This window comes from Lynx canadensis, chromosome A3 (assembly GCF_007474595.2).
Source record: "Lynx canadensis isolate LIC74 chromosome A3, mLynCan4.pri.v2, whole genome shotgun sequence".
Classification (NCBI taxonomy): domain Eukaryota; kingdom Metazoa; phylum Chordata; class Mammalia; order Carnivora; family Felidae; genus Lynx; species Lynx canadensis.
Window position 1 is genome coordinate 99,639,726 of NC_044305.1, and position 27,647 is coordinate 99,667,372.

At 48.3% G+C, this 27,647-nt stretch overlaps 1 protein-coding gene and 1 pseudogene across 4 annotated transcripts; one reads left to right on the forward strand and one right to left on the reverse strand.

The window, feature by feature from the left end:
• The first annotated feature begins 60 nt into the window (after positions 1 to 60).
• On the forward strand, positions 61 to 26,680 carry ELMOD3 (ELMO domain containing 3). Of its 4 annotated transcripts, XM_030311001.2 has the most exons (14): positions 61 to 275; positions 920 to 1,097; positions 2,075 to 2,352; positions 6,935 to 7,012; positions 7,459 to 7,528; positions 11,454 to 11,522; positions 12,521 to 12,609; positions 13,631 to 13,759; positions 14,060 to 14,183; positions 14,436 to 14,558; positions 16,159 to 16,289; positions 24,694 to 24,770; positions 25,031 to 25,158; positions 25,723 to 26,680. In XM_030311001.2, the coding sequence occupies exons 3-14, from the start codon at positions 2,302 to 2,304 to the stop codon at positions 25,923 to 25,925; spliced, it is 1,272 nt and encodes a 423-aa protein (XP_030166861.1). In that variant the 5' UTR covers positions 61 to 275; positions 920 to 1,097; positions 2,075 to 2,301; the 3' UTR covers positions 25,926 to 26,680. The 4 variants fall into 4 exon arrangements, with proteins under 4 accessions (XP_030166861.1, XP_030166863.1, XP_032448564.1 ...); XM_030311003.2 differs by lacking the exon at positions 13,631 to 13,759 and having other exon boundaries at positions 62 to 275; XM_032592673.1 differs by lacking the exon at positions 13,631 to 13,759 and having other exon boundaries at positions 62 to 275; positions 920 to 977.
• Positions 25,501 to 25,582, reverse strand: LOC115511401 (annotated as a pseudogene).
• Positions 26,681 to 27,647: the final 967 nt, after the last annotated feature.

Genomic DNA, 27,647 nt, shown 5'->3' on the forward strand with positions numbered 1-27,647 from the left:
CCGGGAGGCGGGGCGCTCCGGGCCCGGAGGCTGAGCCGGGACGCCGTGCGCACGCGCGGGGAGGGGCGGCCGGGGCTGACGGAGACTGGGAAGGCCCGGGAGCCTTGGCCGCGGCCCGCGATCCCCCAACTCTGCGGAGGACGCGGGGAGTGGAGATGGTCGTCCCGGACCTAGACCAGCCTGGGAGCTGCAGGCCCGAGAGAGAATCCCGCCCGGGACCCAGGATGCCTGGGTTCTGGTCCGCGCTCTGCCGAGGGCTCGCTGAATGACCCGAGGCAAGTTGCTTACCTGTTTTCAGTACCTAGTGGCGGGGAGGTTTCCGTCCGGAATCCACACAGCCCCAGTCTGGCGGGGTTTCTTGATGGAGTGAGATTCCTGTTGAGATCGCGAGACGCAGCCGGCGAGCACCCAGCCCTGTGCCCCCACCCCATCCCCATCCCGCGATGGCCAATCGTTCAGCCCTCGACCGCGGCGGCCCTGTGGATGGCGTTGCCTGCGGCGGGGGCCTGGAGGCGCCCCCAAGCCGCAGGTTGGGGCCCCACGGCACCTACCCTCCTTCCGTGGGGTAGTGAGGGTCGGGGAGCTGCCAGCGACAAGCCTGATGAAAGGATTAAAGAAGGACTGTCAGACCTACGTGGTCATTTGTATTTAACGTATGGACCCAGTTACTGTATTAAATACCTATTCAGAGAGTGAAAGCTCCAGCAGGAAGTTTGAAAATCATATCCCTTAATGTAGCTCCGTGCCTAAAGTGGGTGCACCATAGATCCTTAATTTGGTAAAGGATCCGTCCTTAGAGGAAGGCCATTTCCTTGGGCCCAACTATAAGGAACTAGCCTAATGTTGCTGGGAGTGACTTCTTAACTTGCATTACTTGCTTATTTGACAGAATTTTTGCTCTTTTCTATCTCCGATACAGATACTAACTGTGCCTGTTGAAGCCCCCAGAGTTCCAGCCAGACCTGAGGCACTAGCAGGTGTGTAAAGCTGGTCATACTTCTACGCTTCTTGATTCATTTCATACACAGAAACAGAAGAGGCTGCCTGATGTCGCTCTTACCATACCTGCCTGTCACCTTCCCAGCGTTGGCTGATGTGTGAGTGTTTTGTTATATGGTGTCATGGAGGTCAAGGAGAAGGGAAAGGAAAGGGAACCAGATGCTGAGACCCCAGAGGATACAGTGAGAGAGAGCTAATTCCTGAGGTACCATGACCACCGAACACTGTCCTCCCCCCTTAATTACAGTTACCCAAACGTCCAGCCCAATAGCCAGGAAATATTCCCATTCTCGGTGCTGGGAATCAGTGCATCTTGGCAGAGATTCTAGTTTGTTACTGGCAGCCAGTTCTTAGGGAATCCGGATCATGTTCCCACAGTGGGGAGCTGACTTCAAAGAGAGGCCACCCTCCTTCCTAAGTTACCCACATCTGTGAAGCGTGATTGTCAGTCAGTGGTGGACTGTCTGCCCACCTATGATCCAGATTGTTGTAACAGGCATCCGTGATGTCTAGCTCCTCCATGGTAGGTTATGGGCCTGTCCAGCCCCCTTCCCAAGGCTGGCTTGTAGGATGACCGCCTTAGAGTTAGCCACACTGGCTAACATGTACCATATTGGCGTTCACTGGCAAGGCAACGTGTTGGATTTTGATTTTCTATCATCATAGGAACCAGGCCTAGTATTCTAAGCCCCCAGACCCAACCCGTGTCTGAGACATAAGCAAAGCCTAAGCATTTCAGCTAAGACCACCCACCAGGATGCCACCCTTTGATAAGTTGCCTCCAAATCCCAGTGACTTCATGGTTAGAACTGACCCTACCACTTAACAGTGGTGCTTCTGCCTTCTGGACACTTGAGAATCCAACCCTCAGACTCCTACACCATCCCCTTCTTGCCATCGGGTGGCACGGATAGTAAGAGTTAGGATTTGGCTAAAGCAGCTGATTTATTCAGAGTAAGTTTCTTGCTTAAAAATTTTTAAAGTCAATTTTTCTTAACAGAGGCTTTACCGAATGATGAAACTAGCTTTCTTTTTTTTTCTTTTTTCTTTCTTTCTTTTTTTTTTTTTTTAACAGTGCTGAGACTTCAGAGACTTCAGGGACTTCTTTCAGTACTGACAGAAACCTCCCACACCCTGGTGATGGCACACAGGGACTGTTTTCCTACTCTTAGTCTGAATGACTGCCAAGAAGGAAGGCAGAGGCGGAACAGTTGGGTGTCAGGCTTTCTCCATATTTCTAATCCTTATTAAACTCCTTTCTGAGCCCAAGGACAAAGCTCACTTAACAAATGACTTTGAATCATGAATGAAAACTCTTGCTCTTTCCATGAGAAAGAATTAAGAGATGGACAGGTAAGCAAGTACTTCGATTTAGGGAAGAAGGTGTTGGTTGGGGATATATTGTTAATAGTGGTAACACGGAGGATGTATCACTAGAATGTAGAACTTTAGAAATGTTACAGGAAAACTTTCATTATAATGTTCTTTGTTCTATTAGGAGAAGCTTCTATTCATTCACCTCTGGGTCAGTTGCCTTTGCTGGTAGCTTATGTTCTAAGTGGGTCATGGGATTTTGTTTTGGATTTGCTTGGGTGAGAGAAGAAGTTCAATGAGGAATCCCCCAAGGTATTTGTGACTCATCAGTTTGTTACTGTATTGACCCTTTGCCACACATATGCTTTGGCTTGATTATCCTCAGGACTCGGAGTCCAGGGTGATGACTTGTGAGTCTGGGAGCTGACTCTACCTCCCTTTCTCCCTCCCTTGTCCAGAAATGGTCTTACAGGGACCCTGTGGGATTTATTAGCCTCTGGGATAAAGCCTTTGCTTTGGGAGTCCAGGAAGGTTTTCTCTACTCTACTACAGAGAGAAGCCTTTGGCCACTGGAAGGGACTGAATTGGAGAGGGAAAGGAAGGATGAAATGAATCCTGAGTACACATACCCCTACAGGGAGTTGTTCAGCATAATGAATCATCACATATTTTTGAGAACGCATTTTGTGCCAAATACTCTGCTAATGGGTGTCAGAAACAGGAAAGAAGTATAAGAGAAGATTCCTCCACTCAAAGCAGCAGAGTGTGATTTAAAGATAGACTGTGTTGGGGGGAAGTAAAAATTCTAGGTACCGGCCACCTGGGTGGCTCAGTCGGTTGAATGTCTGACTTCAGATCAGGTCATGATCTCACGGTTTGTGAGTTGGAGCCCTGCATTGGACTCGCTGCTGTCAGCACGGAGCCTGCTTCAGATCCTCTGTCCCCCTCTCTCTCTGCCCTTGCCCCACTTGTACTCTTTCAAAAATAAATAAACATTAAAACAAGAAAAAAACTCTAGGTACAATTTCAGCATACTCACAAAGAAGGAGTCACAAGACTTACTACTTACAGACCCCAAAAATGTGGCAGGGGTGAATGTGCAGAGTGGGCAGGGAGCCGAGGTAAGGGTGGTCCTCAGTACCAGATCATGAGCAAGTACCCCTATTGCTCATAAGGTGGAGGTCACTGACTTCTCTTGGGCTCAACTCTAAGTGATTATTTTCAAAGATGCCCCAGAAAAAGCAAAGCAGGCACTCGTAGCAGGAATCCTAAGCCCGGGTCCCTGTCTAAGTGTCCAGACTCTGGCTGTAAGCAGGTTTGTCGTACTGTAAGCCCTGAGGAAGCAACTCAGAAGAGCTGTTTCCTCATCATGCGGGCCTTTGGCAGGGAGCTTGTGCCGCCCACAGGACTGGCTTGCAGGGCTGAGAGAAGGGGAGAGACCCTTGTAGTGTGGCCCCAGTGGGTAAGGTGGGCCACCTTGAGGAGATGCAACTGATCTTAAAGGGACCGGAGGACACAAGAGGTGGCGGTAGGAGCATATTCTGGAGGAAACCCACACAACCAGAGGGATGGAGGCGAGAGGAACTACAGCAAGGGTGTTCACGGGGGCGAAGTGGGCAATAACAGTGAGAAGGCATCAGAGTACCTGTGTGGCTCAGTTGGTTGAGGAGCTGACTCTTGATTTCGGCCCAGGTAATGATCTCACAGTTCATGGGGTGGAGTCCTGTGTCAGGGCTGGGCTGACCTGCTTGAGATTCTCTCCCTCTTTCTCTGCCCCTCTCCCGTCTTTCAAAATAAATAAGTAAATGCTGTCAAAAAAAAATTCATGAGGGGGCATCATGAGGCCAGCGACGGAAGAGTTTTTTCAGCCATGGTGTGTTTCGACAGCCATTCCTGTGTCCTCGTCATAAAGGAATCAAAGCTCTGTTTAAGGAGTAGTAGTTGGCAAATGTATGTGAGAAGGATTAGAGTAACAGAATAAGCTGGAATTCTGCAGCTTTGACAAAAGCACTGATTTTTTTTTTACTAGTTTTAATTAGTTTCTTGTGTTTATTTAAAAAAAAAATTTTAATGTCTATTTATTTTTGAGAGAGAGAGACAATGCTAGTGGGAGAGGGCAGAGAGTGAGGGAAACACAGAATCTGAAACAGGCTCCAGGCTCCAAGCTGTCAGCACAGAGCCCGACGCGGGGCTCGAACTCACAAACCGCGAGATCATGACCTGAGCCAAAGTCAGACACTTAACCGACTGAGCCACCCAGGCGCCCCTCTTTTATTTATTTTAGAGAAAATAACACATTCACATGGTTCAGACTCCAAAAAGCACGGAGGATGTATCTATAGTGAAAAAACTGCCTTCTACTCTTGTGCCCCGGCCACCCAGTTTTCTTCTGGAGGCCAAGTCACTGCTTCTTTGGGTGTAATTCTGGACAACGTCTTGGCAGAGCGAAGCAAATGTATTTGTGTATTTTCTGAAAATACACATGGTAAAATAGCATATATACTCTGCCCTTTGCTTTTTTCACTTGATATATCACGTGGATCGTTCCATATTGTCCACAAAGTACTTTCTTATTCATTTTCTTTATGGCTATATTGGATCTCGTTGAGGTAATGTGCTTTCATTTGTTTAGCTAGTCCTTTAGTGAGCATTTGGGGTTTTTCTAGCCTTTTGCCATTACGAACAGTGCTACTGTGAACAGTGCTATAAGCATGTCATTTTGCACACGGACAAGTATATCTATTGGGTAAATTCCTAGAATGCAGTTGCAGACCTAAAATGCACAAAGTGTATCTGATTCTGTCAGATATTATCAAGCTGTAGGGATGGAAACAGTTTACCCTTCAGAGTGTTCTAACACTTAGTTCGCTAGCCGACACAGCGTGTTATCACACTTTTTGATATTTGCTGATATGATAAGTGAAAAATATTATCTCAGAGTAGATTTTTAAAAAATTTTTTGTTTTAATGTATATTTTTTTTATTTTTTATTTAAAAAAATTTTTTTTTCTTAATGTTTTTATTTTTGAGACAGAGAGAGACAGAGCATGAGCGGGGGAGGGGCAGAGAGAGAGGGAGACACAGAATCCAAAGCAGGCTCCAGGCTCTGAGCCGTCAGCACAGAGCCCGATGCGGGGCTCGAACTCACAGACTGTGAGATCATGACCTGAGCCGAAGTCGGATGCTCAACCGACTGAGCCACCCAGGCGCCCCAATGTTTATTTATTTTTGAGAGAGACAGTGTGCGAGCAGGGGAGGGGCAGAGAGACACAGAATCCGAAGCAGGCTTCAGGCTCTGAGCTGTCAGCACAGAGCCTGATGCAGGGCTCGAACTCATGAACTGTGAGATCATGACTTGAGCTGAGGTTGGACATTTAACCCAGACACCCCAATCTCAGAGTAGTTTTATTTGACATTTCTCATATTTTTTTAAAGTTTATTTATTTATTCTGAGAGAGAGAACAAGAGAACAAGCGGGGGAGGGACAGAAAGATGGGGAGAGAGAATCCCAAGCAAGCTCTGCTCACGAACCATCAGATCATGACCTGAGCTGAAATCAAGAGTCGGTTGCTTAACTGACTGAGCCACCCAGGTGCCCCTGACCTTTCTCTTATGAGTGCGGTTGAGCATTTTTTTTGTATGTTTCAGAACTATTCGTGTTTCCTTTTCTGTAAGCTGTCCATATCCATGCCCGTCTTTCTACTGGGTCAGGTTTCTTTCCCTAACTGATTTGTAGGATTTTATTTCCAACATTATTAGTAAAATTAGCCCTGTATTGGTAATCTGAATTGCAAAAGTTGGTCAAGTGGTTTTTTTTACACTCTGATGGGGCAAGGTTTAGCCAAAGGTAAGGGAACTGCCTGACTGAGCTTTACTTACTCAGAGCCCTGAGATGTTTCACGGAGCCAAGAAATCCGAGATAGCATTAACTAAGCTTTTTGCAGTTTTTCTTAAGACGAGATTAAGCAGGGGCGCCTGGGTGGCTCCGTCGGTTGAGCATCCAGCTTCGGCTCAGGTCATGATCTCTCAGTTTGCGAGTTCGAGCCCCGCATCGGGCTCTGTGCTGTCAGTTCAGAGCCTGGAGCCTGCTTCAGATTCTGTGTCTCCCTCTCTCTCTGCCCCTCCCCCACTCACACTCTGTCTCTCTCTCTCTCTCTGTCTCTCAAAAAATGAATAAACATTAAAAAAAATTTAAAAAAAAAACCAAAAAACCAGATGAAGCAGAAGTTTTCCCTTACAGTGTTCCTTGTAGTCGACTTCTCAGGAGTTCAGCCATTTTTGTGCGTGTGGTATTGTGAAAAGGTGTGACATTTAAGCTGTCAACTTTGGGGGCGCCTGGGTGGCGCAGTCGGTTAAGCGTCCGACTTCAGCCAGGTCACGATCTCGTGGTCCGTGAGTTCGAGCCCTGCGTCGGGCTCTGGGCTGATGGCTCAGAGCCTGGAGCCTGTTTCCGATTCTGTGTCTCCCTCTCTCTCTGCCCCTCCCCCGTTCATGCTCTGTCTCTCTCTGTCCCAAAAATAAATAAAAACGTTGAAAAAAAAAATTAAAAAAAAAAAAAATAAGCTGTCAACTTTGGAAGACCTGTATGTGCCCAAGAGGTTGATTCTGCTTTGTCTTACAGGTTGAAAGTGTGTGTGCTGTGTGTCCTCCACCATATGACAAGGAAAACAGTGTTCTTCAGGCTTTCAGAGGAATTCCTGTACGTATCACCCAACTCCAGTACCTCCTGCCAATGCAGGCTTTTGTTGCGAGTTTGTGGTGCCGGGCACACAGCACGGCACAGACCTTGCTTCCAGGAACTCACACTTAGGAGCAGAGGTGTGGGGCACAAACTTGCAAAACAGCCTCTAGCCAGTAAGATAATTGCGCTAGTGAAGCAGACTGTAAAGTGCAGTGGGAATACCAAAGGCACACCACAGTCTCAATGGAGTGATGTGAAGTTTTATTTACTCTTCAAGGAGAGCACATGGTTGTCCCCACATCACGCAACTTGTACCTCAGAGCGGGAGTTTTCCATGTGCTTCTCTTTTAAGATTGGCTTTAATCAACCCATCCTTCTGGTCTCCAGTTCCAAGGGTGGGAATTGGTTGTGTGGACGGAGGGGTGTGGATTCGCCCTCACACTAAAGGTCAGCTGCCCCTACAGATCTCAGAGTTGAAGAACCATGGCATCCTCCGGGCCCTGACCGCAGAAGCGAATGGATGGGAGCCAGGTGGTAAGGTCCCCTTCAGGGCCCTTGGAGCCTGGGTGGGACCCAAGTCAGAGCTCCCCATGTCTATTCTTCATCATTTGCACTTCTTTCACTACTTGTCCTATACAACTTGATAAATTTATCATTCTTCAAGGAAAATTAGAATCAACTCTGGATTAGGAGTCAAAGGCTTGAGTCCTGATCTAGCTCTGCTCGTGGCTTACTGTGTACTTTTAGGCAAGTCATATCATCTTTGTGTCTACAGTGGGAATATCAATGCCTCCTTTATCCTCAGAGGGATACTGTGACAATAAAATGATTTCAGTGCATGTGAAAAGCCTTAGAGAAAGTATCCTATTTTATCAGCTTTATGATTCTCTCATGTACTGTATTTAAAGCTCATTTCACTTGCTGATTTATGACACAGAAATGCCCACTCATAGTTGAGGAACACCAATTCTGGAATCCCATGTCTCTGGGTTAAGTGCTGCTTCTGCCCACCAGCTATAGGATCATGAGCCACGTTTCTTAACCTTCTAACCTTTACTTACTTCATCTATGAAGCTGGGCGTGCATCAGACAGAATTGCTGTGTAACAGGAATTGTGTAAGGAATAAGTGAGCTAAGTAAGGTAAAGTGCTTAGCACATAGACTATAAATCTGTCCTAAGTGCTCATTGTATTGTCATCTTTAAATTCCGCAAACTGAAAATATAATCTCCAGAAATATGGGGCTTGCTAAAAATATTCTAATGTAGAAAAACTATTTGGAGATCTATGAAGTTTCTTCTAATAGAATTTCAACAGGGCACCTGGGTGGCTCAGTCAGTTGAGCATCTGACTTCGGCTCAGGTCTTGATCTTGTGGTTCATGAGTTTGAACGCACTTTGGATCTTCTGTCCCCCACTTTCTGCACCTGCCCCGCTCATGCTCTCTCTTAAAAATAAATAAACATTTAAAAAAGAAAAAGAATTTTGGGGTGCCTAGTTGGCTGAGCTGGTTAAGCGTCCGACTTTAGCTCAGGTCATGATCTCATGGTTTGTGAGTTTGAGCCCCATGTCGGGCTCTGTGCTGACAGCTCAGAACCTAGAGCCTTCTTCGGATTCTGTGTCTCCTTCTCTCTCTTTGCCCCTACCCCACTCACACTCTGTCTCTCTCTCCCTCTCTCTCAAAAACAAACATTTTAAAAAACCCAGAATTTTATCTTCACTGTGTGATGACAAACCTAACATTTATTAGACATCTTGCTTTAAATGCTAAAATATTTTATATTTCAGTACAACTGGCAGCTATATGCCAGATATTTTTAATCGCATTGAATGATTACACTTTTCTTCCAGATTGCTCTCAGCTCATTTAAATTGATAGGCTTATGAGGCACCTGGCTGGCTCAGACATAGTGTGCAACTCTTGATCTTGAGGTCATGAGTTCGAGCCTCATGTATAGAGATTACTTTAAAAAAATAAAATTTTGGGGACGCCTGGGTGGCTCAGTTATGCGTCCGATTTAGACTTAGGTCATGATCTTGCAGTTTGTGAGTTCGAGCCCCACATCAGTCTCTCTGCTGTCAGCGTGGAGCCTGCTTCAGATCCTCTGTCTCCCTCTGTCTCTGCCCCTCCCTCTCTCTCTCTCAAAAATAAACATTTAGGGGCGCTTGGGTGGCTCAGTCAGTTAAGCGTCCGACTCTTGATTTCAGGTCAGGGCATGATCTCACGTTCTGTGAGTTCAGGTCCGTGTTGGGCTCTGTGCTGAGTGCAGAGCCAGCTTGGGATTCTCCCTCTTTCATTGCCCCTCCCCCACTTGTACACGTGCTCTCTCTCTCTCTCTCTCTCTCAAAATAAATTTTAAAAAATAAATAAACTTAAGACAGAAACTTCTTAAAGTAAATAAACATTGAAAAAATAAAATCTTTAAAAATTAGATAGATAGATAGATAGATAGATAGATAAGCAAGCTTACTAACTCAGCAGTGCTGTTTCCTGTGTAAGTGAAAGAGAGCCCAAATAAAGGAGGCAGTTGAAAGAGGAAGAAAGATAAAGACCTGTGCTAATGTGAGCTGCATTCACTATCCTGAAGATTTGTGTTTTGCCTCCACTTTTTTCTGTTAGTCAGGGGGGCATTAGTATTTAATGTCAGGATCATCTTTGGATGGAGGAGGAGTCTCCCTGGTTCCAAGAGGAAGGGGAGGAGATGCTCTTGCGTGCCTTGGACATTTGTCCCCAGTGTTTAGGCACCGGAGTGCAGTTGCCGGCTGGGACCTTATATTTCCTGTTGACCAACCTGCAATCTCAGCAGATTCGTACACCTTCCTGGTGAGGTTTCTCCTCCTGACTCACAAGCTTCTGGCAAGTTCTTGGTAGGTGAGGGTATGTGGGGTGAAAAGTTGACCAAGTTGCTTGGAACGAGGGCCTGTGGTGTGAAGAGTCCGTGAAGCTGGGCGTTGGTGAGGGTGAGGGGTGACGAGGCCCTCGTCAGCACCATAATGAGCAGTCCCCACTGCCACTCCACTCTTCTCTTTGTTCAACCGCTTTCTCCCTCCTTTGCATCTCCCTGGGGTCCAGCATGCTGGAAGGAAGTTTTATTTTTTTCACCATCCAAGGTCAGGCACTCTGTATCCTGGTGAAGTGATCTAGCTTGGGAGCCCTGAGGCTCGGGGTCCCAGTCCACTCCAGACAGGGGCTGGAAAGATTGAATTTCCTAGAAATCCAGACCCATGTCCCCTGCTGCCACTACCCACTGCTCCCCTGGACCTGAACCCAGGACTGTCAGTAATACTAGCTGACACATACTGAGTACCCATCTTTGGGCCACATTCTGCCCTGAGAAGCTAAGGAGTCACGCCCCTCCTCGTGGCAGTAAGTGATGGCACATAGTCCGTGCCTCGCCCACGGAAGCACCGCTGGGGAGCGGCAGAGGGAAAGTGCCCGCTGGCACTTGGCTCTGGAGTGTGCTGTCAGTAACAGCCCTCCATGGCTTCCCAGCAGCTCTCTCTTCCTCGATATCTGTTAGTGGTTTGAGTTTCTGGTAGCATTTTATTGATTTTATTTTATTAGCAAGTATATTTTCAAAACAGTTAATTGTCCTGTGCTATCCTCAGTCAAGACTGCATGGCCGAGAGGAGCTGCCCCCTCACTTTTACCACTGGAGGTAGAGGCTGGAGGGGTCGTGATTTGGGGTCTTGGACTCAAGTGTCTCTGTTTTCTCCATTATTTGTTGATTTCCTCTCTCGCAAATGGGAAAAGCCCGCGACAGGACGTGCCACCAGCAGTCTGGGCTAAAGAGTGACAGCTGTGGTTTGGAGAAAGGGCTGGGTGGTGGCTATAGAGAACCTATCTTGCTGCTTGTTTTCTCCTGCTTTTCCAGTGCTTTCATTCATTTAGCAAACATTTGTTGAACACCTGCCCTGGGTCAGGCACTGAGCTAGGTTCTGGAGAACCCTGTCCTCATGTAGCTCCCAGTGTAGTGGGAGAGACCATTCCAGCACTGACGAGCACTGGGTGTCAGGACTTTACAGAGGAGTGACTCCCAATCCAGATTTAATGAAGTCAAAGAAGGTGTGTGGGTGAGGGCGGGCATCAGAGTTAACTGGGGTGCTGACTTTGCGGTGGCAGAACCGTCTGTGCAGAGGCACCGAAGGTGGGAGGTGTGGAGGGATTCTGCATGCCCTACGGGACAGCTAGAGATACAAGAGAGACCCAGACTGTGAACGTATTTAGATGCTGTGCTGAAGAGTTTGGGTTTTATCTTGAGAATTATGGAGAATCCCTGGAGGGTTTTGAGCAGGGGGCTGACATCAAAGGGGGCTGCCTTTTTGAACGTTCACGCTGGCAGCCGTGTGGAGAGGGTACCTGAGGGCAATGAGATCCAAGACAGGCAACCAAGGCGGGGGCTGCAGCAGCGATCCAGACATACCTAGATCTCAGAGGGTCTCCCTTTCTCACTGTTACAGCTGTGAGTGTGGAGGTGCTCAGAGCCCAAGAAGAATGGGAAGCTGTGGACAACATCCGGACGGAGACAGGTAACCGCGGGAACGGCACTGTCTCCACACAGCCCAGCTGCTAGGAAGGGTGCCACCCACATGTGTGGCTAACATTTTTGTGACTCTGAGATTAGGAGACAATTACTGAGCATTTTCATTTTAGCCCTTTGGCATAGAATAAAACATCTTCCCAAATCCAGAGATGATGACATTCTGCCTCTGGAGGAAATGGGAACGAATGCCATGGGGAAAGGGCTGCCATCCACTCACACCTGAGAGAAGACAGGGAGGACCTTGGCCAGGGTCAGCTTCTGCAGGGTGATGAGATTGGGCAGAAGGATGGAGGCCAGCAGCCAGGGTCCCTGCCTAAGGTTGTTCACTGTACGGGGAGGTCTCTGGAGATAGGGGCTGAAGCCACCTGCTGGATGGCTCTGAGGGCTGGGTGAAAATGGTCTCACTTCCTTTTTTGACAGGTTTGGATGGAGCTATAAGAGGATAGAACTGGGACCCATACCTGGCTTGAGCTTCCCTGGGGCTCCTGAAAAGTCATTACAATGGACTGTATCAGTCATCACCTATATTTGCTAACTGATAATTACTTCCCTGTGGACAGTACCAAAGGACAGAAAGGGGGTCATTCACATACGGGGTGTGAGAAGGGGCAAAGTAGCAGTTAGGAAAGGCCCTAAACAGACCTGGCATGCTCCCACAGGGGCACCTACTCCAGTCAGTGAGTTGCCTCCTCACAGATGAGTGGAATTTAGGGCCCCCCCCCCCCCCCGCAGGTCAGATCTGTCCCTACTCAGCTGCAGAGGTCAGCCTAGCAGGCCTCTGAACAGCCTGGTCTTAAAAGGGAGCTGGCCCAGCAGATAATGGTAGCCCCTTGAAAAAGAATTGGTTTTAGCTGTAGGTATCTGACGTTTGCAACTGAAGGCCAGCGTTTGGCTTAGAGGTGACAACCAGAGGGCCCTCAGTAAATGTTCGCTGATGGAATGACTACTGTTATAAATCCTGGAGTGTCTTCCCCTTTGCTATAGGTCAGGCCAGCTCAGACCAGCCTGGGCAGCTAATCTCCTTCAATGAAGCCCTGCAGCATTTCCAGACTGTGGACCTCTCTTCCTTCAAGGTATGAAAGTACTTTTGGGGTCTCAGGCAAAGCACCTTCTTCCCAGGGGCCAGGTTTCTATCCCACACTGGGCAAGCTAGATTGAAGCTTCCGGTTGAGGACCCTACCTCACCTAAGAAATCTTAGAGCACAGAATCAGGGGTAGCTAAGGACCCATGCTTCATACAGGACCCCAGTGGCCTTTTTGGGACTGTGCCCCAGAGTTCTTATGGCCTTGTCATACAGAGGTCTGTGTTGCGGCTCCCTGTTCTTCCTCTGGAATCAAATGCTAGATAGCTCCTTAGGGAAGCAAGGCATCCTGTCTAGAAAGCTGAGTAATCCATGGCCATTGTAGGAAAATCTTCTGTTCCCTCAGGCAACCAGAAGTGATTTGAGAATTTTAAAAATATGTGAGGATTTTAAAACATTGAGGAGAATTTTAAAAACATTGAGGAGAATAAAAGCTCGAGGGCTTTCTGGGGCATCTTGAGTGACTACGAGTAATTTTAGAGGATTGTGATTGCAGATCTTCAACCTAAAACCAGGGTTAAGAAAGGCTGCAAAGACAAGAATCAGGTTGGTTTTTAGGACCCAGAGAGCCAGAAGCTACCAAAACCAGAAAATTCTAATACCTGCTGCAGTGGCCCTTGAGGCATAAGTCAGCACGACCTGGTTTAGGAGGTGCTGGTTGTGGTATGGACAGAACGCTCCAGCTACCCCTCAGGTGTCTGGCTCCAAAAAAGCCCCCACTAAACACGCCTCCCCACTGGCTCCCTCACCCTGGAAGTTGAGAGGACCTGCGAGACTTTATAATTTATGTCCTTTCCAGAAAGAGACAGACCTACAAAAGGGGAAGCGGCCCTGCCGGGGAACCTGGCCTGGCTTCTGTCAGACCAAAGCGGGGGTCCCCGCGTCAGCCATCTCTAGCCTCCTTGGCGGCCGGTGGAATAGGTAGCTCTGGAGAAACCCGGAGGAGCAAATGCAGACAACGGGCTAATAATGCCTATATCTCTTTCCTACTCACAAATATCCTGGGGGCCAGAAGAGCCTGTCTCCAGAGATTGAGCAGGTGTTTCACAGCTTCGACCCCCTTTCCCTGGCCCACAGCCCAGCCAGGTCGTTGGGGGAGCTACTTCTTCCTGCAAGAACAGTCCCTGTACTGATCCTAAAGGTCAGTTTATTAAGGCAGGTGAACTCAGAGGGGCGCCTGGGTGGCTCAGTTGGTTGAGCGTCCGTCTCTTCATTTCGGCTCAGATCATGACCCCAGGGTTGTGGAATCGAGCCCTGCATCGGGCTCTGCACTGAGCATGGAGCCTGCTTGGGATTCTCTCTTTCCCTCCGCCCCTCTCCCCTGCTCATGCTATCCCTCTCTCTCCCTAAAATTAAAAAAATAAATAAATAAAAATAAATAAATAAACAAACAAGCAGGTGAACTCAGCCCTCTGCTCATTGCCTGCGATTTCCTCCCCAGAAAAGAATTCAGCCAACTATTCGAAGGACTGGGCTCGCTGCCCTCCGGCACTGCCTCTTCGGGCCTCCAAAGCTCCACCAGGGCCTCCGTGAAGAAAGGGACTTGGTCCTGACCATTGCTCAGTGTGAGTACAGGGGTGCTGCATCTGTGGTCAGGCAGAGAGCACTGTTTGCCCACCTGTTGTTGAGGCTAAGCCAGAGGTCTTTCATGTACCATGTTGTGGGGGAGAGCGGGAGCCGCGGGATGAAAATGGGGGAGAACACAGTGACGAGTACAGTCCAGATCTACCTTGTGTCAACCATTTTCTGAGAAACACTCAGTCATCCCTTCAGAGGCCAGCAATCCAACGGGGGGTGCGGGATGTGTTTTTGGGTAGGTGGCCTGGATAACCAAGACCCAATGCATGGCCGAGTCCTCCAGACCATCTATAAGAAGCTGACTGGCTCCAAGTTTGACTGTGCCCTCTACGGAGACCACTGGGAAGATCTGGGCTTTCAGGGTAAGAGACAGGAATGGTTCATCTTTTCCTTGACCCCTGATTCCACCACTAGAGCAAGAGCCGAGACAGTCTTCTTCTATCATGCCAACACCCTGAGACTGGATATCTTGGGGGGAAGCATTCCAGGAAGGGGGTATGGGAAATGCAAAGGCCCTGAGGTGAGCATGTTCACTATGCTTGAGAAATAGCAAGGAGTGTGACTGAAGTGAAAAGATCACTTGTGGCCTTACAGGCCATTGTCAAACATTTACTCTAAGTGAGACAGAAAGCATCAGAGTGATAGGATTTGGAATCTAGTGTTTTCTTTTTCCTCATTCCTTTTAACACAGATAAAAATTTTGCTTTATGCTCTTTTATTTTTTGAGTGAAACAAAGTGATTTCAGCTGTTTTGGGATTATACAACTCTTTTTTCAAAATTGTATCAAGTTACATTTATATAGAATAGGAAAATGTCTTCATTTAAAAAGGAAGTTTTAGGGCCACTTGGGTGGCTCAGTCAGTTAAACATCCCTGCTCTTGATTTTAGATCAGGTCATTATCTCACGGTTCGTGGGTTCAAGCCCTTGGGATTCTCTTTCCCTGTCTCTCTGTCCCTTCCCCACTTGTGTGTGCACATGCTCTCTCACTCTCTCTCTCTTTCTCTGAAAATAAAATAAGTGGGAAATTTTACGTACCTATAACTACTTGGTCCATTGGCATTGACAATATGTTTAAATTCCTTTATCCTCCCTCATCTATAATATAATTATCTTAAAATTTTCCTCCATATGCAGTGAAAATCATGTCAGTGTTACGATTTTTGTTTTAACCATCAAACAATTTTAAAAACTCAAGAGGAGGAGCAAAGTCTGCTGTATTTGCCTGTATGTTTACTCTTTCCATTGCTCTGTCTTCCTTTTTGATATTCTGAGATTTCTTCTTTTATCATTTCCTTTCATTTTCAAGAACTTCCTTTAGCCATTTTCTAAAGTAGTCCTGCTGGTGATAAATTAGTTTCAGGTGTATAATAATAGTGTTTCAACAATTCCGTCTAGTACTCAGTGCTCATCAAGATAAATGTACTCTTTTTTTCTTTAAGTCTATTTATTTATTTTGAGAGAGACAGAGACAGCATGAGCAGGGGAGGGGCAGAGAGAGCGCGCACGCGAGAGAGAGACAGACAGAGAGAATCCCAAGCAGGTTCCTTGCTGGCAGTGCGGAACCTGTCATGGGGCTCACACTCACTCATGGAACCGTGAAATCATAACCTGAGCTGAGAGTCTGACACTGAACCGACTAAGCCACCCAGGCACCCTGTTCGGCCTCCGCTGATGCCACTGGCTAAGAGGGGCACAGGTACCAAATTACATGACTCATTACAGGAGTCCCATGTAGACTTCATTGACATCGCAAGGGTATGGGGGATCACTCCCAGCTCCCAGTTTGCTGAAACTACCTTGGTGGAACTAAGGGGCACCTTGTTACAGTCAGGCAGGGATGGAAGTCCAGACTCCCCACTTGGCCTATAGCAAAGGTAATCAAGTCCTTGAAGCCCACGGGAGGAGGGACCTCATTTGGCATTGCTCGCCGTCACCCTCCATGTCCTCATCTCTGTTGCAGGAGCGAATCCGGCCACAGACCTGAGAGGAGCAGGCTTCCTTGCCCTCCTGCACCTGCTGTACCTGGTGATGGACTCGAAGACTTTGCTGATGGCCCAGGAGATTTTCCGCCTGTCTCGTCACCATATCCAGGTGGGGCTTTGCTGGGAAGCCAGAGAAAGGGCTGTGGACCCAGGATCCGGGTGCATGGTGCTCCTGAGCTATCAGGAGAGCCTCACGGGGGCTGTCTCTAGTGGTTGAGGGCTCTCAGGACAACTGGGGCCAAACCAGGACCAGGCTTCCCCCGCCAGCCTGACCTGTGCTGGAATCTGAGCTCTATCACTTGTTAGCCTGTGTCTTAAGCAAGTGCTTTAACTCCTCAGAGCCTTGGTTTTTTTCATCCATAGAATGGAAATCACGAACACTTCAGCTGGATAGTTGGGAAAATTAAATGAGGTTGTATACGGCGTAGCTATGATATTAATGTGTCAACTCATTGTCCTCCCTGAGGAAATCCCTTCAACAGTATTAGTAGGTTCTCCTGACCCTAAAGGAGAAGAGTTAGCCTTTATGTGCCCCAGAGGAGGAGATTTGCCTGTGAGGGTCAGGTGACACATGGTCTTACTGACAGGCCAGAAGTGGCTTCCTGTAGCCCTCGGTCTGTCCAAGCCTTCTTTGGAGTTAGGTTTCACGTTTTTCCCAGGTAGTAAAAGGTGGTAGTTCTACCATTTTGTTTTGTTTATTTTTTTTAAAGATTTTACTTTAAAATAATCTCTACACCCAATTTGGGGCTCAAATTCATAACCCCAAGATCAAGACTAGCATGCTCCATGAACTGAGCCATCTAGGTGCACCATCCCACCATTTTAGAAAACAAATTTGACCTGTTTCCTGCCATTCATCTATGCCAGATGCATGGAACATGGAATTCATCCACTATACAAAAAATTTTAAGTTACTTATTTATTTATGTATTTATTTTGAGAGAGACTGAGCAGGAGAAAGGCAGAGGGAGAGGGAGAGGGAGAATCTTAAGCAGGCTCTGTGCTGTCAGTGAAGAACTTGACTCGGGGCTCGAATTCACAAACTGTGAGATCATGACCTGAGCCGAAATCAAGACTCAGACACTCCACTGACTGAGCTTAACTGACTGGAGCCCCCACGAAACAAATTTTTATTCAGCATTCCCTATGCTACTTATTGTGCTTAGTGCTTGGATTACATCAGAGAACAAAGCAAAGATCCTTCTAGCACAGAAGACAAGGCAGTGAGACTAACATGTAAATGAATGATCAAGTATGCCCAAAGGTGGTAAGTGCTAAAGGGAAAGAACAAGTAGGGTAAGGTTAGGGTGCTCAAGGTAGCTCTCATGAGAGGGAGGGACTTAAACTAGACCTTGAAGGAGGTGAAGGTGTTGGCCCTTCACCTGGAGGAGGGCACTCCACGCAGAGGGAGTGACAAGAGCAAAGGTGCTGAGGAAGGAGTATGTCTGGCATGTGAAGGGATAGCAGGGAACCAGCTGGAGTGGAAGGAGCCCAGGAGAACAGTCGGGAGGGAGGTCATACGGCTAACGGGGACCAGATGGCAGAGGGCCTGGTAGGTTATGATGAGGACTTTTGATTTTACTCTGAATAAAGTGAGGGTTTTCAGCAACCTGGAGTACATGATGCAACTCAACATTTTTAAATGTATCCTCTCAGTGGCTAGGTTGAGAATAGTCTGTAGGGAGGGCTTTTATAATCCAGTCAGAGATGATGGGTGTTTTCAGAGGAGGTGTTGTGAAGTAGTCAGATTCTGGATATGGGATCTTGAGCGTATGGGCTTAAGAAAGTAGAGCTAGTTGGGGTGCCTGGCTGGCTCAGTTGGAAGGGCATGTGACTCTTGGTCTTGGGGTTATGAGTTCAAGGCCCATGTTGCAGGGTGAGTTTGCTTTAAAAAAAAAAAAAGAGGGGCGCCTGGGTGGCGCAGTCGGTTAAGCGTCCGACTTCAGCCAGGTCACGATCTCGCGGTCCGTGAGTTCGAGCCCCGCGTCGGGCTCTGGGCTGATGGCTCAGAGCCTGGAGCCTGTTTCCGATTCTGTGTCTCCCTCTCTCTCTGCCCCTCCCCCGTTCATGCTCTGTCTCTCTCTGTCCCAAAAATAAATAAACGTTGAAAAAAAAAAATTTTTTTAAAAAAAAAAAAAAAAGAGGGGCGCCTGGGTGGCGCAGTCGGTTGAGCGTCCGACTTCAGCCAGGTCACGATCTCGCAGTCCGTGAGTTCGAGCCCCGCGTCGGGCTCTGGGCTGATGGCTCAGAGCCTGGAGCCTGTTTCCGATTCTGTGTCTCCCTCTCTCTCTGCCCCTCCCCCGTTCATGCTCTGTCTCTCTCTGTCCCAAAAATAAATAAACGTTGAAAAAAAAAAAAAAATAAAAAAAAAAAAAAAAAAAAAAGAAAGGAAGGAAGGAAGGAGAGCCAGCATATTTTTCTGATGGATTGATTATGGGTGTGAGAAAAAAAGATTTTTTAGTCTGAGCAACCAGAAAGATAGAGTGGCCATCAACTGAAATAGAAAAGAGAGAGCAAGGTTGGGGGGTTCAGTCTGCCATACAAATTTTATTTTACTTTTTAAGTGTCCATTCACTTATTTTGAGAGAGAGCACAAGTGCAGGAGAGGCGGAGAGGGAGGGAGAGAGAGAATCCTAAGCAGGCTCCAAGCTCAGCACAGAGCCTGACATGGGGCTCAATCTCACAAGTCGTGAGATCATGACCCGAGCCAAAATCAAGAGTCAGACACAACCGACTGAGCCACCCAGACGCTCCGCCATACAAATTTTATATTGAGGTTATGCATTTTTGGTAAGAGCACCACAAAAGAGCAGTGGCCTTCTCTGTGCCTCAGCTCAGGAGCACGTAATGCCAACATGTCTTACTGCTGGTAAGGTTAACCTTGATCATGTGGTTAAGGTGTCTGCCAGGTTTCTACACTGTAGAGTTATTATTTTCCCCTTTGTAATTAGTAACTGTCTTGGGGAAGATACTTTGAGACTGCGCAAATACTCTGTTTTTATATCAGTGTATATAGATATTTATCTTTTTCTATGGGTTATATCCCAATAGTATCGTTACTTATTTTGTTGCTCACATTGTTTCAAGGTCTTCGGCCATTTTCGGAGCTCTTTCAGGTGGGCACCTGTGCCCTTACAGTGTGCCCTTTTCTGAACGCTATTTAGCTTTCTGGACTGCAGAAAATGCTCTGGTCTCATCTTGTATTTTCCCCATATGAGCCAGGTGTTCTCACTGCTAGTAAGTTCTGACGCTTCCAGGCCCTCTCTGTGGACAGAGCCTGGAATACACACATGTGCTACAGGTTCGTTCCCAGCCCTGATAGGGGAGGTCTACGGAGGCGAGTGTACCTGTCCCAGCCCTGGTGCAGGAAGGTGGTGTGCTTTGATACTGCCTGAGGGAGGGGAGCCCAAGAACAGTGGCTGAGCATCAGACCTGCAACACTTGCATCAGATCATCTTACCCTAGAGGGTTGGAGGTGGGCAGGCCTGAGTTGCCAAAACAGACTGTTGCAGTAACAGTGTGGCTGGCCATGTTTTGTGGTTCTCACAATCTCAATTTCTTCCTTCTTGTCAAATGAGAAAGTAATTCCAACCCTGCAGAATTATTCTAAGTTAGAGATAAACTATGTAAAGTACCAAGCAATAGCCATTCAGTGAATGTTATCAAAATAACTTAAAAAAATTTTTTTGGAAGTTTATTTATTTTGAGACAGAGCAAGCAAGGAAGGGCAGAGAGAGAAGGAGAGAGAATCCTAAGCAGGCTCTGCACTGTTAGCGTGGACACGGGGCTTGATCTCATGGTTTGTGAGATCATGACCTGAGCCAAAATCAAGAATCGGACACTTAACAGACTGAGTCACCCAAGTGCCCCTCAACGTAATTGATTTCCGTGAGTAAAAATACATGTTATACATCTTATGTGTAATAATACATACATAAATACATCTTATGTTTTTAAAGTCAGTTGAATACATATCTGTGTGTGCGTGAGGGCACACATACACATACACACACACAACTGTTAGTAAAGTAGATGCCTTTTTAATTTTTAATTTATTTTATTTTAGTGTGTGTATATGTGTGTCTTAGGTGGATCCCTTTTTTCATCCAAAACTTCTTGAATACAAAACAAGTTATCATATGGTTCCTGCCACTGGGACACTTTTTCTTTCTTTCTTTTTCTTGTTTTTAATTGTTTATTTATTTATTTGGAGAGAGAGAGAGAGTGAGAGTGAGTGTGTGTGTGTGTGTGTGTGTGTGTGTGTGTGAGCGAGCGGGGAGGGGCAGAGGAGACAGAGAGAGAAAGAGAATCCCAAGCAGGCTCCACACTGTCAGCACAGAACCTGAGGCAAACTGTATGATCATGACCTGAGTCAATATCAAGAGTCCGATACTTAGCCAACTGAGCCACCCACACGCCCCTGGGGCAGTTTTACATTTCTGATGTCTACTGAATATCTCTGTATCTTTGGGAGGAAAAGCACCCATTAAATTTTAAGGCTTCACTTATGCCTGTCTGTTCCAGGAAACACTGGAAGAGGCAAGAGTGGGACTTCACAAGTATCTGGTCTTGAGATATATCGGGGGCCCCACAGGGTGAGAATGTGGGCATGTTCTGTGGTCTTCACGATGCAGGGAGGTAATGTCTGGGTTAAGTTTGAGAACCGTACCTGGTAGCTTATGCCGTGGTCCCCTCTCTTGAGGTTGAGGAGTACCTCAGCAATCCAGCCCCTCATTTTAGAGGCATGGAAATGGAGACCCAGAGAAACCAAATGACTTGCTGAAGGTCCCACGGCTAATTGGTATTTCCTATGAGTTATCTCTGACCTCATTGTCTCCCTTCTTGTGATGTACGAAAGCTCTGTTGTAAGAGCTGCCTACAGGAAAATGGATGCCAGGGTGGAGGGTATTGCCAACTCCGAATACCTCATTTTGTTTTTAAGGACAGGCTTGAGGGAGGTGAGGGAGCAAGCCATCCAGATGTCTATGGGAGGGACATCCCAGGCAGAGGGAGCAGCAGGATGAGAGAGAGAGTACTGGGTACTTGATCTGCACGGACCCAGACTGACTGCTTTGACCAGTCCGTTTCTCATCCCTTCACCGGCTGGCCTTTATGGAACTTACTGGGGATTTATGTTTACTCCACAATATGCATGTTGGCCAGTAAGATGGAACAGCAGTTTAACCTAATAAGAGGGCTGCTTTCAGGAAGCTAGATCCTGGCTCCGTCCGCAGTATTATTATGGGGCTATGATGTAAGTCACTTAACCTCTCCGGGCCTTAGTCTGCTCTTCTATGAAATAAGGGGCTTGGCCTAAACAATTCTAAGGTCCCTCCCAGATTTATTTTAAAATTCCTTGAAGTAAAAGCAATGCCAAGATTTTAAAGTAAAGCTTCACTTCAAGCCCTTATGAACCTTGAAAACACCGTTTTCCAGGAGGCGTGTGCGAGATCAGAGTAACAGCTGGGGGCCAAAGCTCTGCCAGCAGCTGGTCCTGTTCTCTCCTGAGGGGAAACGTAAAGCCCCACGTACCCACGGTACATCCTGCTAAAGGGGAACTGGCAAAAAAGTACAAATGCCGGCGTAGGGGGGCAGACTCCCACAAATCCCAGCAGTATGGAAGTGTTTAGCCCACACCATGCGGAGAAGGGGTGCTGTCACAGACACCGAGGGGTGCAGGGCACATCGGGCTACTTGCTGACAGGCGAGGAAGCACCTTATGGTAATGCTTGCTCACATACACACTTTAATAGCCTTCCGCGCACTTTCCATGCCTTGTTTCATTCCGCCAACATGACAGGCCTGCAAAGACGTAGGGCAGAGATGATCCTTGTAGATCTCTTTTCCAGGCAGAGAAATGTGAGGGTCAGAGAGGTAAAGCTAGTAAGTGGTGAAGTGGGGCCTGGGACCTACACCTCCTGACAGCTAGCCCAGCAGTGGGCTCCTCATAGCAGCAGTCGTCAGCCGGCAGCTCACTTCAGAGTCACCTGGGGGGTGCAGGTGCCCAGGCCCCTCCCCAGACTACTGAATTGAATCTCCAGGGATGGAGCCATGTCAGCAGCCACCACAAAAGACGATCCGGTCTTCTTTGCATCAGTATTCAAAGGTGGTTAAGCCAGAATGTGACAGACAAAAATGTCCAGGTCTAGCTTCTTCCGCTGTCTTTCAGTCAGTTCCTCAACACAGCCTCAGTGTAGTATTTTAGCTCTAGGCAACACTTGTCAGGGGCCAAGGAACTGCTGAAGAAAAGGAGACATTTAGATCTGAATTCCAGTTTTTCACTGCTTTTTAGTAAGTGGGCTCGGTAACAGTGTTCTCAAGAGTGAGCAAACACTAGGTTTCGATCCTCTGTTAATTATGTTGCTACCATATTCTTGTTCCCGTGTTTATTTTTAGACTGAAAAAAGTCTAGGGAGGGAGCAATCTTATATGAGTATATATGGTAATTAAGTAGGCAATACATGAAGGTATAAATGCATTGCTGCTGACCTCAGTTACTCATGTTGAGGAAAGGATAATTATGAACATTTGTTAACACTTCCTTAGGCCAGCACTGTGCTTAGTATTTTGCATATGCAATCTAATTGCTCGTGACGATAACTCTGTGAGTAGGTTGTGGAATAGATAATAGAAAATGTGAACTGTAGGTAATAAAACCGATCTCATAGCGTTTTTGTAATGAATAGTGACTCGACTCCACCCAGCATGGCCCTTTTGTCAAGGTCCCCAGGACCACCCCCCAGGTTCGATGATTGGGAAGATTCACAGGACTTGGCCTATAGTCACACTCATAGCTATGATTTAGTCTAGCAATAGGAAAATCAGCAAAGGGAAGGAGTGCGTGGGACAAATCCACAGGAAATCGGGCGTGAGCTTCCTTCCAAGAGTCTTCTTCCGGTAGAACCACACGGGAAACACTTAATTCCTCCAGTATCGAATCATGCAGCACAGGAAATGTTGCCAGCCAGGGCAGCTCACTAGAGATTCAGTACCCAAGGTTTTTATGGGGGCAGTCGTGCACACACCCTCTGTGTAGCACACACCAAAATTCCAGAGTCAGAGAAAAAGCAGATATTCAGCATACACCACATTGTTTGTACAGTTAAGGCACATGAGTCATCCTGAGGGGATGGTGGAAACCCTCCCAAAATCCAAGTTCCCAGGTGCCAGCCAAAGGCCACCCTTGCAAGCAGGTTTTTCTAAGGACAGCAGTCTCAGGTCTGGTGCGTTAACTCTTTCCTGCACAGTCCTCAATGTTATTTCCTTTTTGGTTTTAAGAAACGGGAAAGCTAAGTCTCATAGAGTTCGGGTGGCCTTCCTAAGGACACACAGCCAGCAGGCGTCCAGGCCAAGATCTGGAGCCCAGATGTCATGAAGACCCCAAGAAAAATCTTTGCGGAGCCAGAAGACCCTCTATGGTTCAGTGCTGTCAGATAGAACTTTCTGCAATGAAGGGAGTGTTCTTTATTGGCACTGCTCAATACAGTAGCTACTCAGCACAGATGGCTATTGAGCACTCTATATATAACAAATAAGACTAAGGACTTCAGTTTTGTTTTTCAAAAAATTTTTAAGTTTACTTATTTATTTTGAGAGCGAGAGAATAGGGGAGGGGCAGAGGGAGAGGGAGAGAGAGAATTCCAACTAGGCTCCCCGCTGTCAGCGCCGAGCCCCACTCGGGGCTTCATCTCAACTGTGAAATCATGACCTGAGCTGAGATCAAGAGTCAGACGCTTCACCGATTGAGACCCTCGGGTGTCATGGGGGTTCAGTGTTTTTTCAACTAAGGAGTTGAATTTTTGTTTATGTTTGTTTGTTTGTTTGTTTGTTTATTTATTTATTTATTTTGAAAGAGAGAGAACCAGCAGGGGGAGCAGAGAGAGAGAAGGAGACAGGATCTGAAGCAGCTCTGTGCTGACAGCATAGAGCTTAATATGGGGTTCAAACTCATGAACCATGAGATCATGACCTGAGTCGAAGTCGTACTCTTAACCGGCTAAGCCACCCAGGTGTTCCGAGGAGTCGGATTTTTAGTTTTGCTTAATTTTTAACTAATTTGTATGAATTTTAAGTTTATTTACTTATTTAGAGAGAGCACAAGTGGGGCAGGGGTAGAGAGAGAGAGAGAGAGAGAGAGAGAATCCCAAGCTCAGTGGGATGAGATTGGGAGAGCCCGATACGGGGCTGGAACTCACAAACTGTGAGGTCATGACTTGAGCTGAAGTCGGACGCTTAGCCGACTGAGCCACCCAGGTGCCTCTAATTTTTAACTAATTTAAGTCGCTCTTTGTGGCTACTTGCTACCCTACTGGACAGCACAGTTCTGCATCATAATGTAATGGCTTTTTCTTAGGGGAAGCAGATGGGATAAAGAGACTTTGGCTCTTGTTCCCAACTAAGGAGTGTACTGATCTGTGTGTGCCCCTCAGGGGGTGTCCTTGGGTATGTGCAACGGTAGAAACTAACATGTAAAGAGCCGGGCTGCCGCTGACCCTGTGCCCGCTCCATTCCAGCAATTCCCCTTCTGTTTGATGTCCGTGAATATCACCCGCATCGCAATCCAGGCCTTGAGGGAGGAATGTCTCTCCAGGTGAGTCCCCACACTGGTCAACCCCAGCCAGCTGATGAGAGCGACCCAGCAGAACCTGGTTCCCTCCCACCCCCTGCCCCATTCTCCCAGCCCCTCTCCCAGAGCCCCAACAGAGTCCAGTCCCAGCAGAGTCCAACCCTACCCTGAGGTGAAGGCTGCCTGAGGAAAGGCTCCCTGGGGGAATGGAGGGCAGGAGGCACCTGGCTGTCAGCTTGTCTGCTGCGGGGCGGGTCCCCCCCCCCCCCGCCCTTGTGCTGTAGGGAGTGCAACCGGCAGCAAAAGGTGATCCCGGTGGTGAACAGCTTCTATGCCGCCACCTTCCTCCGCCTCGCACACGTTTGGAGGACTCAGCAGAAGACCATCGCAGACTCCGGCTTTGTCCTCAAAGGTGTGCTCTTTTGTCTTGACCTAGGAGGTCTGAACTCCTAGGGTCCCCAGGTTCAGGGACCCCAGGATAGTTGCTAGACTGGTTTGGGTTACAGTTCCCTCCCCCTCCCCCCCTCCCCCATTCACACTTTCTCAAACTCCAGCTTCCCAAAGTGTCCATCAGCCCACCCTCTGGAGCCTGCCACCTCTCCTCCCTTTCTGACCTCAGATCATATTTACTGAATCAAAAGCTGGGTCCATCGAGTGGACTGACCATTCAAAGTCGAGACTGCCCTGGTCAAGGTAGAATGTGCAGTTCCTGTGGCTTCCCTGGTCCGTCAGCCTCCCTCTCTGGAGAGCTCTCAACCTTGGGAAAAGTTTTCAATTAGCAATAATCGCGCCTCGGATAAACCTCATTGGCTACGATACTGCCACTGCGCAAAGCTGGAGAGCTCTCAACCTTGGACCCTTTCACCCTTCTCTCCACAGGGTCTGGGTTGGGGGGTGCCCCCAGAGCTGCTAGGCCTGGACTGGTGTGCAGCCCAAAGCCCCGTCAAGCCTTTTGTTCTCCATTCCTCTGTTCCAGACTTGGAGGTGTTGGCCAAGAAGAGCCCGAGGCGGCTGCTCAAGACCCTGGAAATCTACCTGGCTGGAGTGTCAAAGGGACAGGCCTCATTGTTGGGAACACAGAAGTGCTGTGGGCCACAAGCCTCTCACTCCAAGGATCTCACCTTCACAGGCGTGTGTGACCTGCCACCACATTCATCCAAAGGCACGCGGCTGATCTGACCAACCGGAGGCTGACAGAAAGACCCAGATGCTGGGCCACGGGGGCTTTGGAAGGGCACTTGGCGCATTATGCCAAGTGTATGCCGGCTGGACCTCCTTGGCGAATCCAAGGACCCTCACCCGTGTGAGACATTAAGGACAGTTAGACTCATCCCATTCCCCACAGACCTGCCTCCAGAACGATGAACTTGCCATAATTGGAATTGAGCTACTTTAGAGTTGGTTTCCAGGTAATCCCAGTGAGTGAACGGATCATGAGGCAGGAAAGCCCTACCTGGATGTTCTACATATCTGCACATCCAAAGATATGCCCACACAGAGGTGCCAGAATTCTGACTTCCTGGGCGGCAGGCTCTCAGGCCCCGGGTGCCCACAGGACAGGGACCCTGTGGCTAGAATTCGAAGGGAGGAGCAGTGGCAGCAGCCAACGGGACATCACGAACCAGAGCAACAGGTCTTCCTCTTCTTCCTCCACCAGGCTGATATGGGGCCCCTCTGGGGTTTCTGGCCTTGCACTCCCCCCACCCTCACGTCTCCTCATGCCTCAGCCCTGCTGTTGAGGATACAGAATCGGCTTTCGTCTGGGTGTCTCCACTGCCGCCCATCCCCACTGCCCACCAGCTGGGCACCCCACTACTGCACAAACCCCACCCCATGAAGGTGTGCGGTTGCCACCAGGGATGGTTTTCTGGCCTGGATGAAGGAGGAGGTTCACACATTGGCAGTTTTTGAATAAAAGAATTGTCCTAGGCCAAGGGCCCCAGGTGTTTTCCTCCACCCTGGTAGAGCCAGGTGCTCCAGCCCAGTGACGGCACCGGTCCCAGGCTCCAGGAGAGAAGGGTGCTCTGCCCTGGCCAGGCCCCTGCTGAGGGCATAGATATCCATTCGTACTTACAGGCCCAGAGACTCCTCGCACACTCTAGCCGGTAGGCAAGGTGGCCCTGACTCTTGTGAAGATTGCTGTAAGGCATCCACAGGTTTTCCTATATGTGCTTCTGGGGAAGCTCGTAGCTCCGTTGTTCCATTCCTCCAGGCCAGGGTTTCCTTCGCTGGGCAGCAGGGGGCAGCCGAGACCCCACTACACTGCTCTCCTGTCCTCTGTACTCCCTCCAGTAGACCCACGGAAGACCACTGTCCAGGCCTTGCAGGCCTCGCTAAGTCTAACCCCCTGGAGCTGGGGTCCATCACAGAGGTGGGGATGATAGCCAGCCACCCAGGCAGGAAACGGCAGGGACCTCCCCACTGCTGTCAGCAGGATGCCTCGACTCTGCAGTTTGCCTCGCACAGCACCATCTTGGCCAGACCTGAACTAATCCTTCGTCTGCTTTTCTTCCTCCAGTCTGGGTGCTTAGCTGGCCTGCAGGGGGGCCGGGAGCTTTGTTGGGCTTGGTGGAGCCGGAACATGGAAAGGCTACAGCTCAGCCCCCACTTCAGAGTCAGGTTCCATAGTTCCCTTCCTGCAGATTCCTTCCCCTGGCTCTCAGACCGGAAGCCTAACTCAGCCTACCCGATGGTGAATGCCCAGGCTGCAGCGTGCTCAGGGAGCAGTCCGCATGGGCCTCTAGCTGAAGGGGAGGCAGTCCTTTCTAGTCAAGTCACTCCCCGTGTAATGCTCTCCAGGGCACTCAGCTTCAGACCTTGGGACATTACCAACAACACAGTCCAGGGATTAAGCTGTGGTTCTGTTGGGGAAGGGCGAGGAGGGGCCGAAACACTCTGAAA

Bases quoted from the DNA above. Each gene is read 5' to 3' on its own strand.
- ELMOD3 (XM_030311001.2), top strand. From the start codon at position 2,302: ATGAATGAAAACTCTTGCTCTTTCCATGAGAAAGAATTAAGAGATGGA. The intron at 2,353-6,934 runs GTAAGCAAGTAC...TTTGTCTTACAG, and splicing joins AAGAATTAAGAGATGGACAG to GTTGAAAGTGTGTGTGCTGT. The intron at 12,610-13,630 runs GTATGAAAGTAC...CCTGGGGGCCAG, and splicing joins TGGACCTCTCTTCCTTCAAG to AAGAGCCTGTCTCCAGAGAT.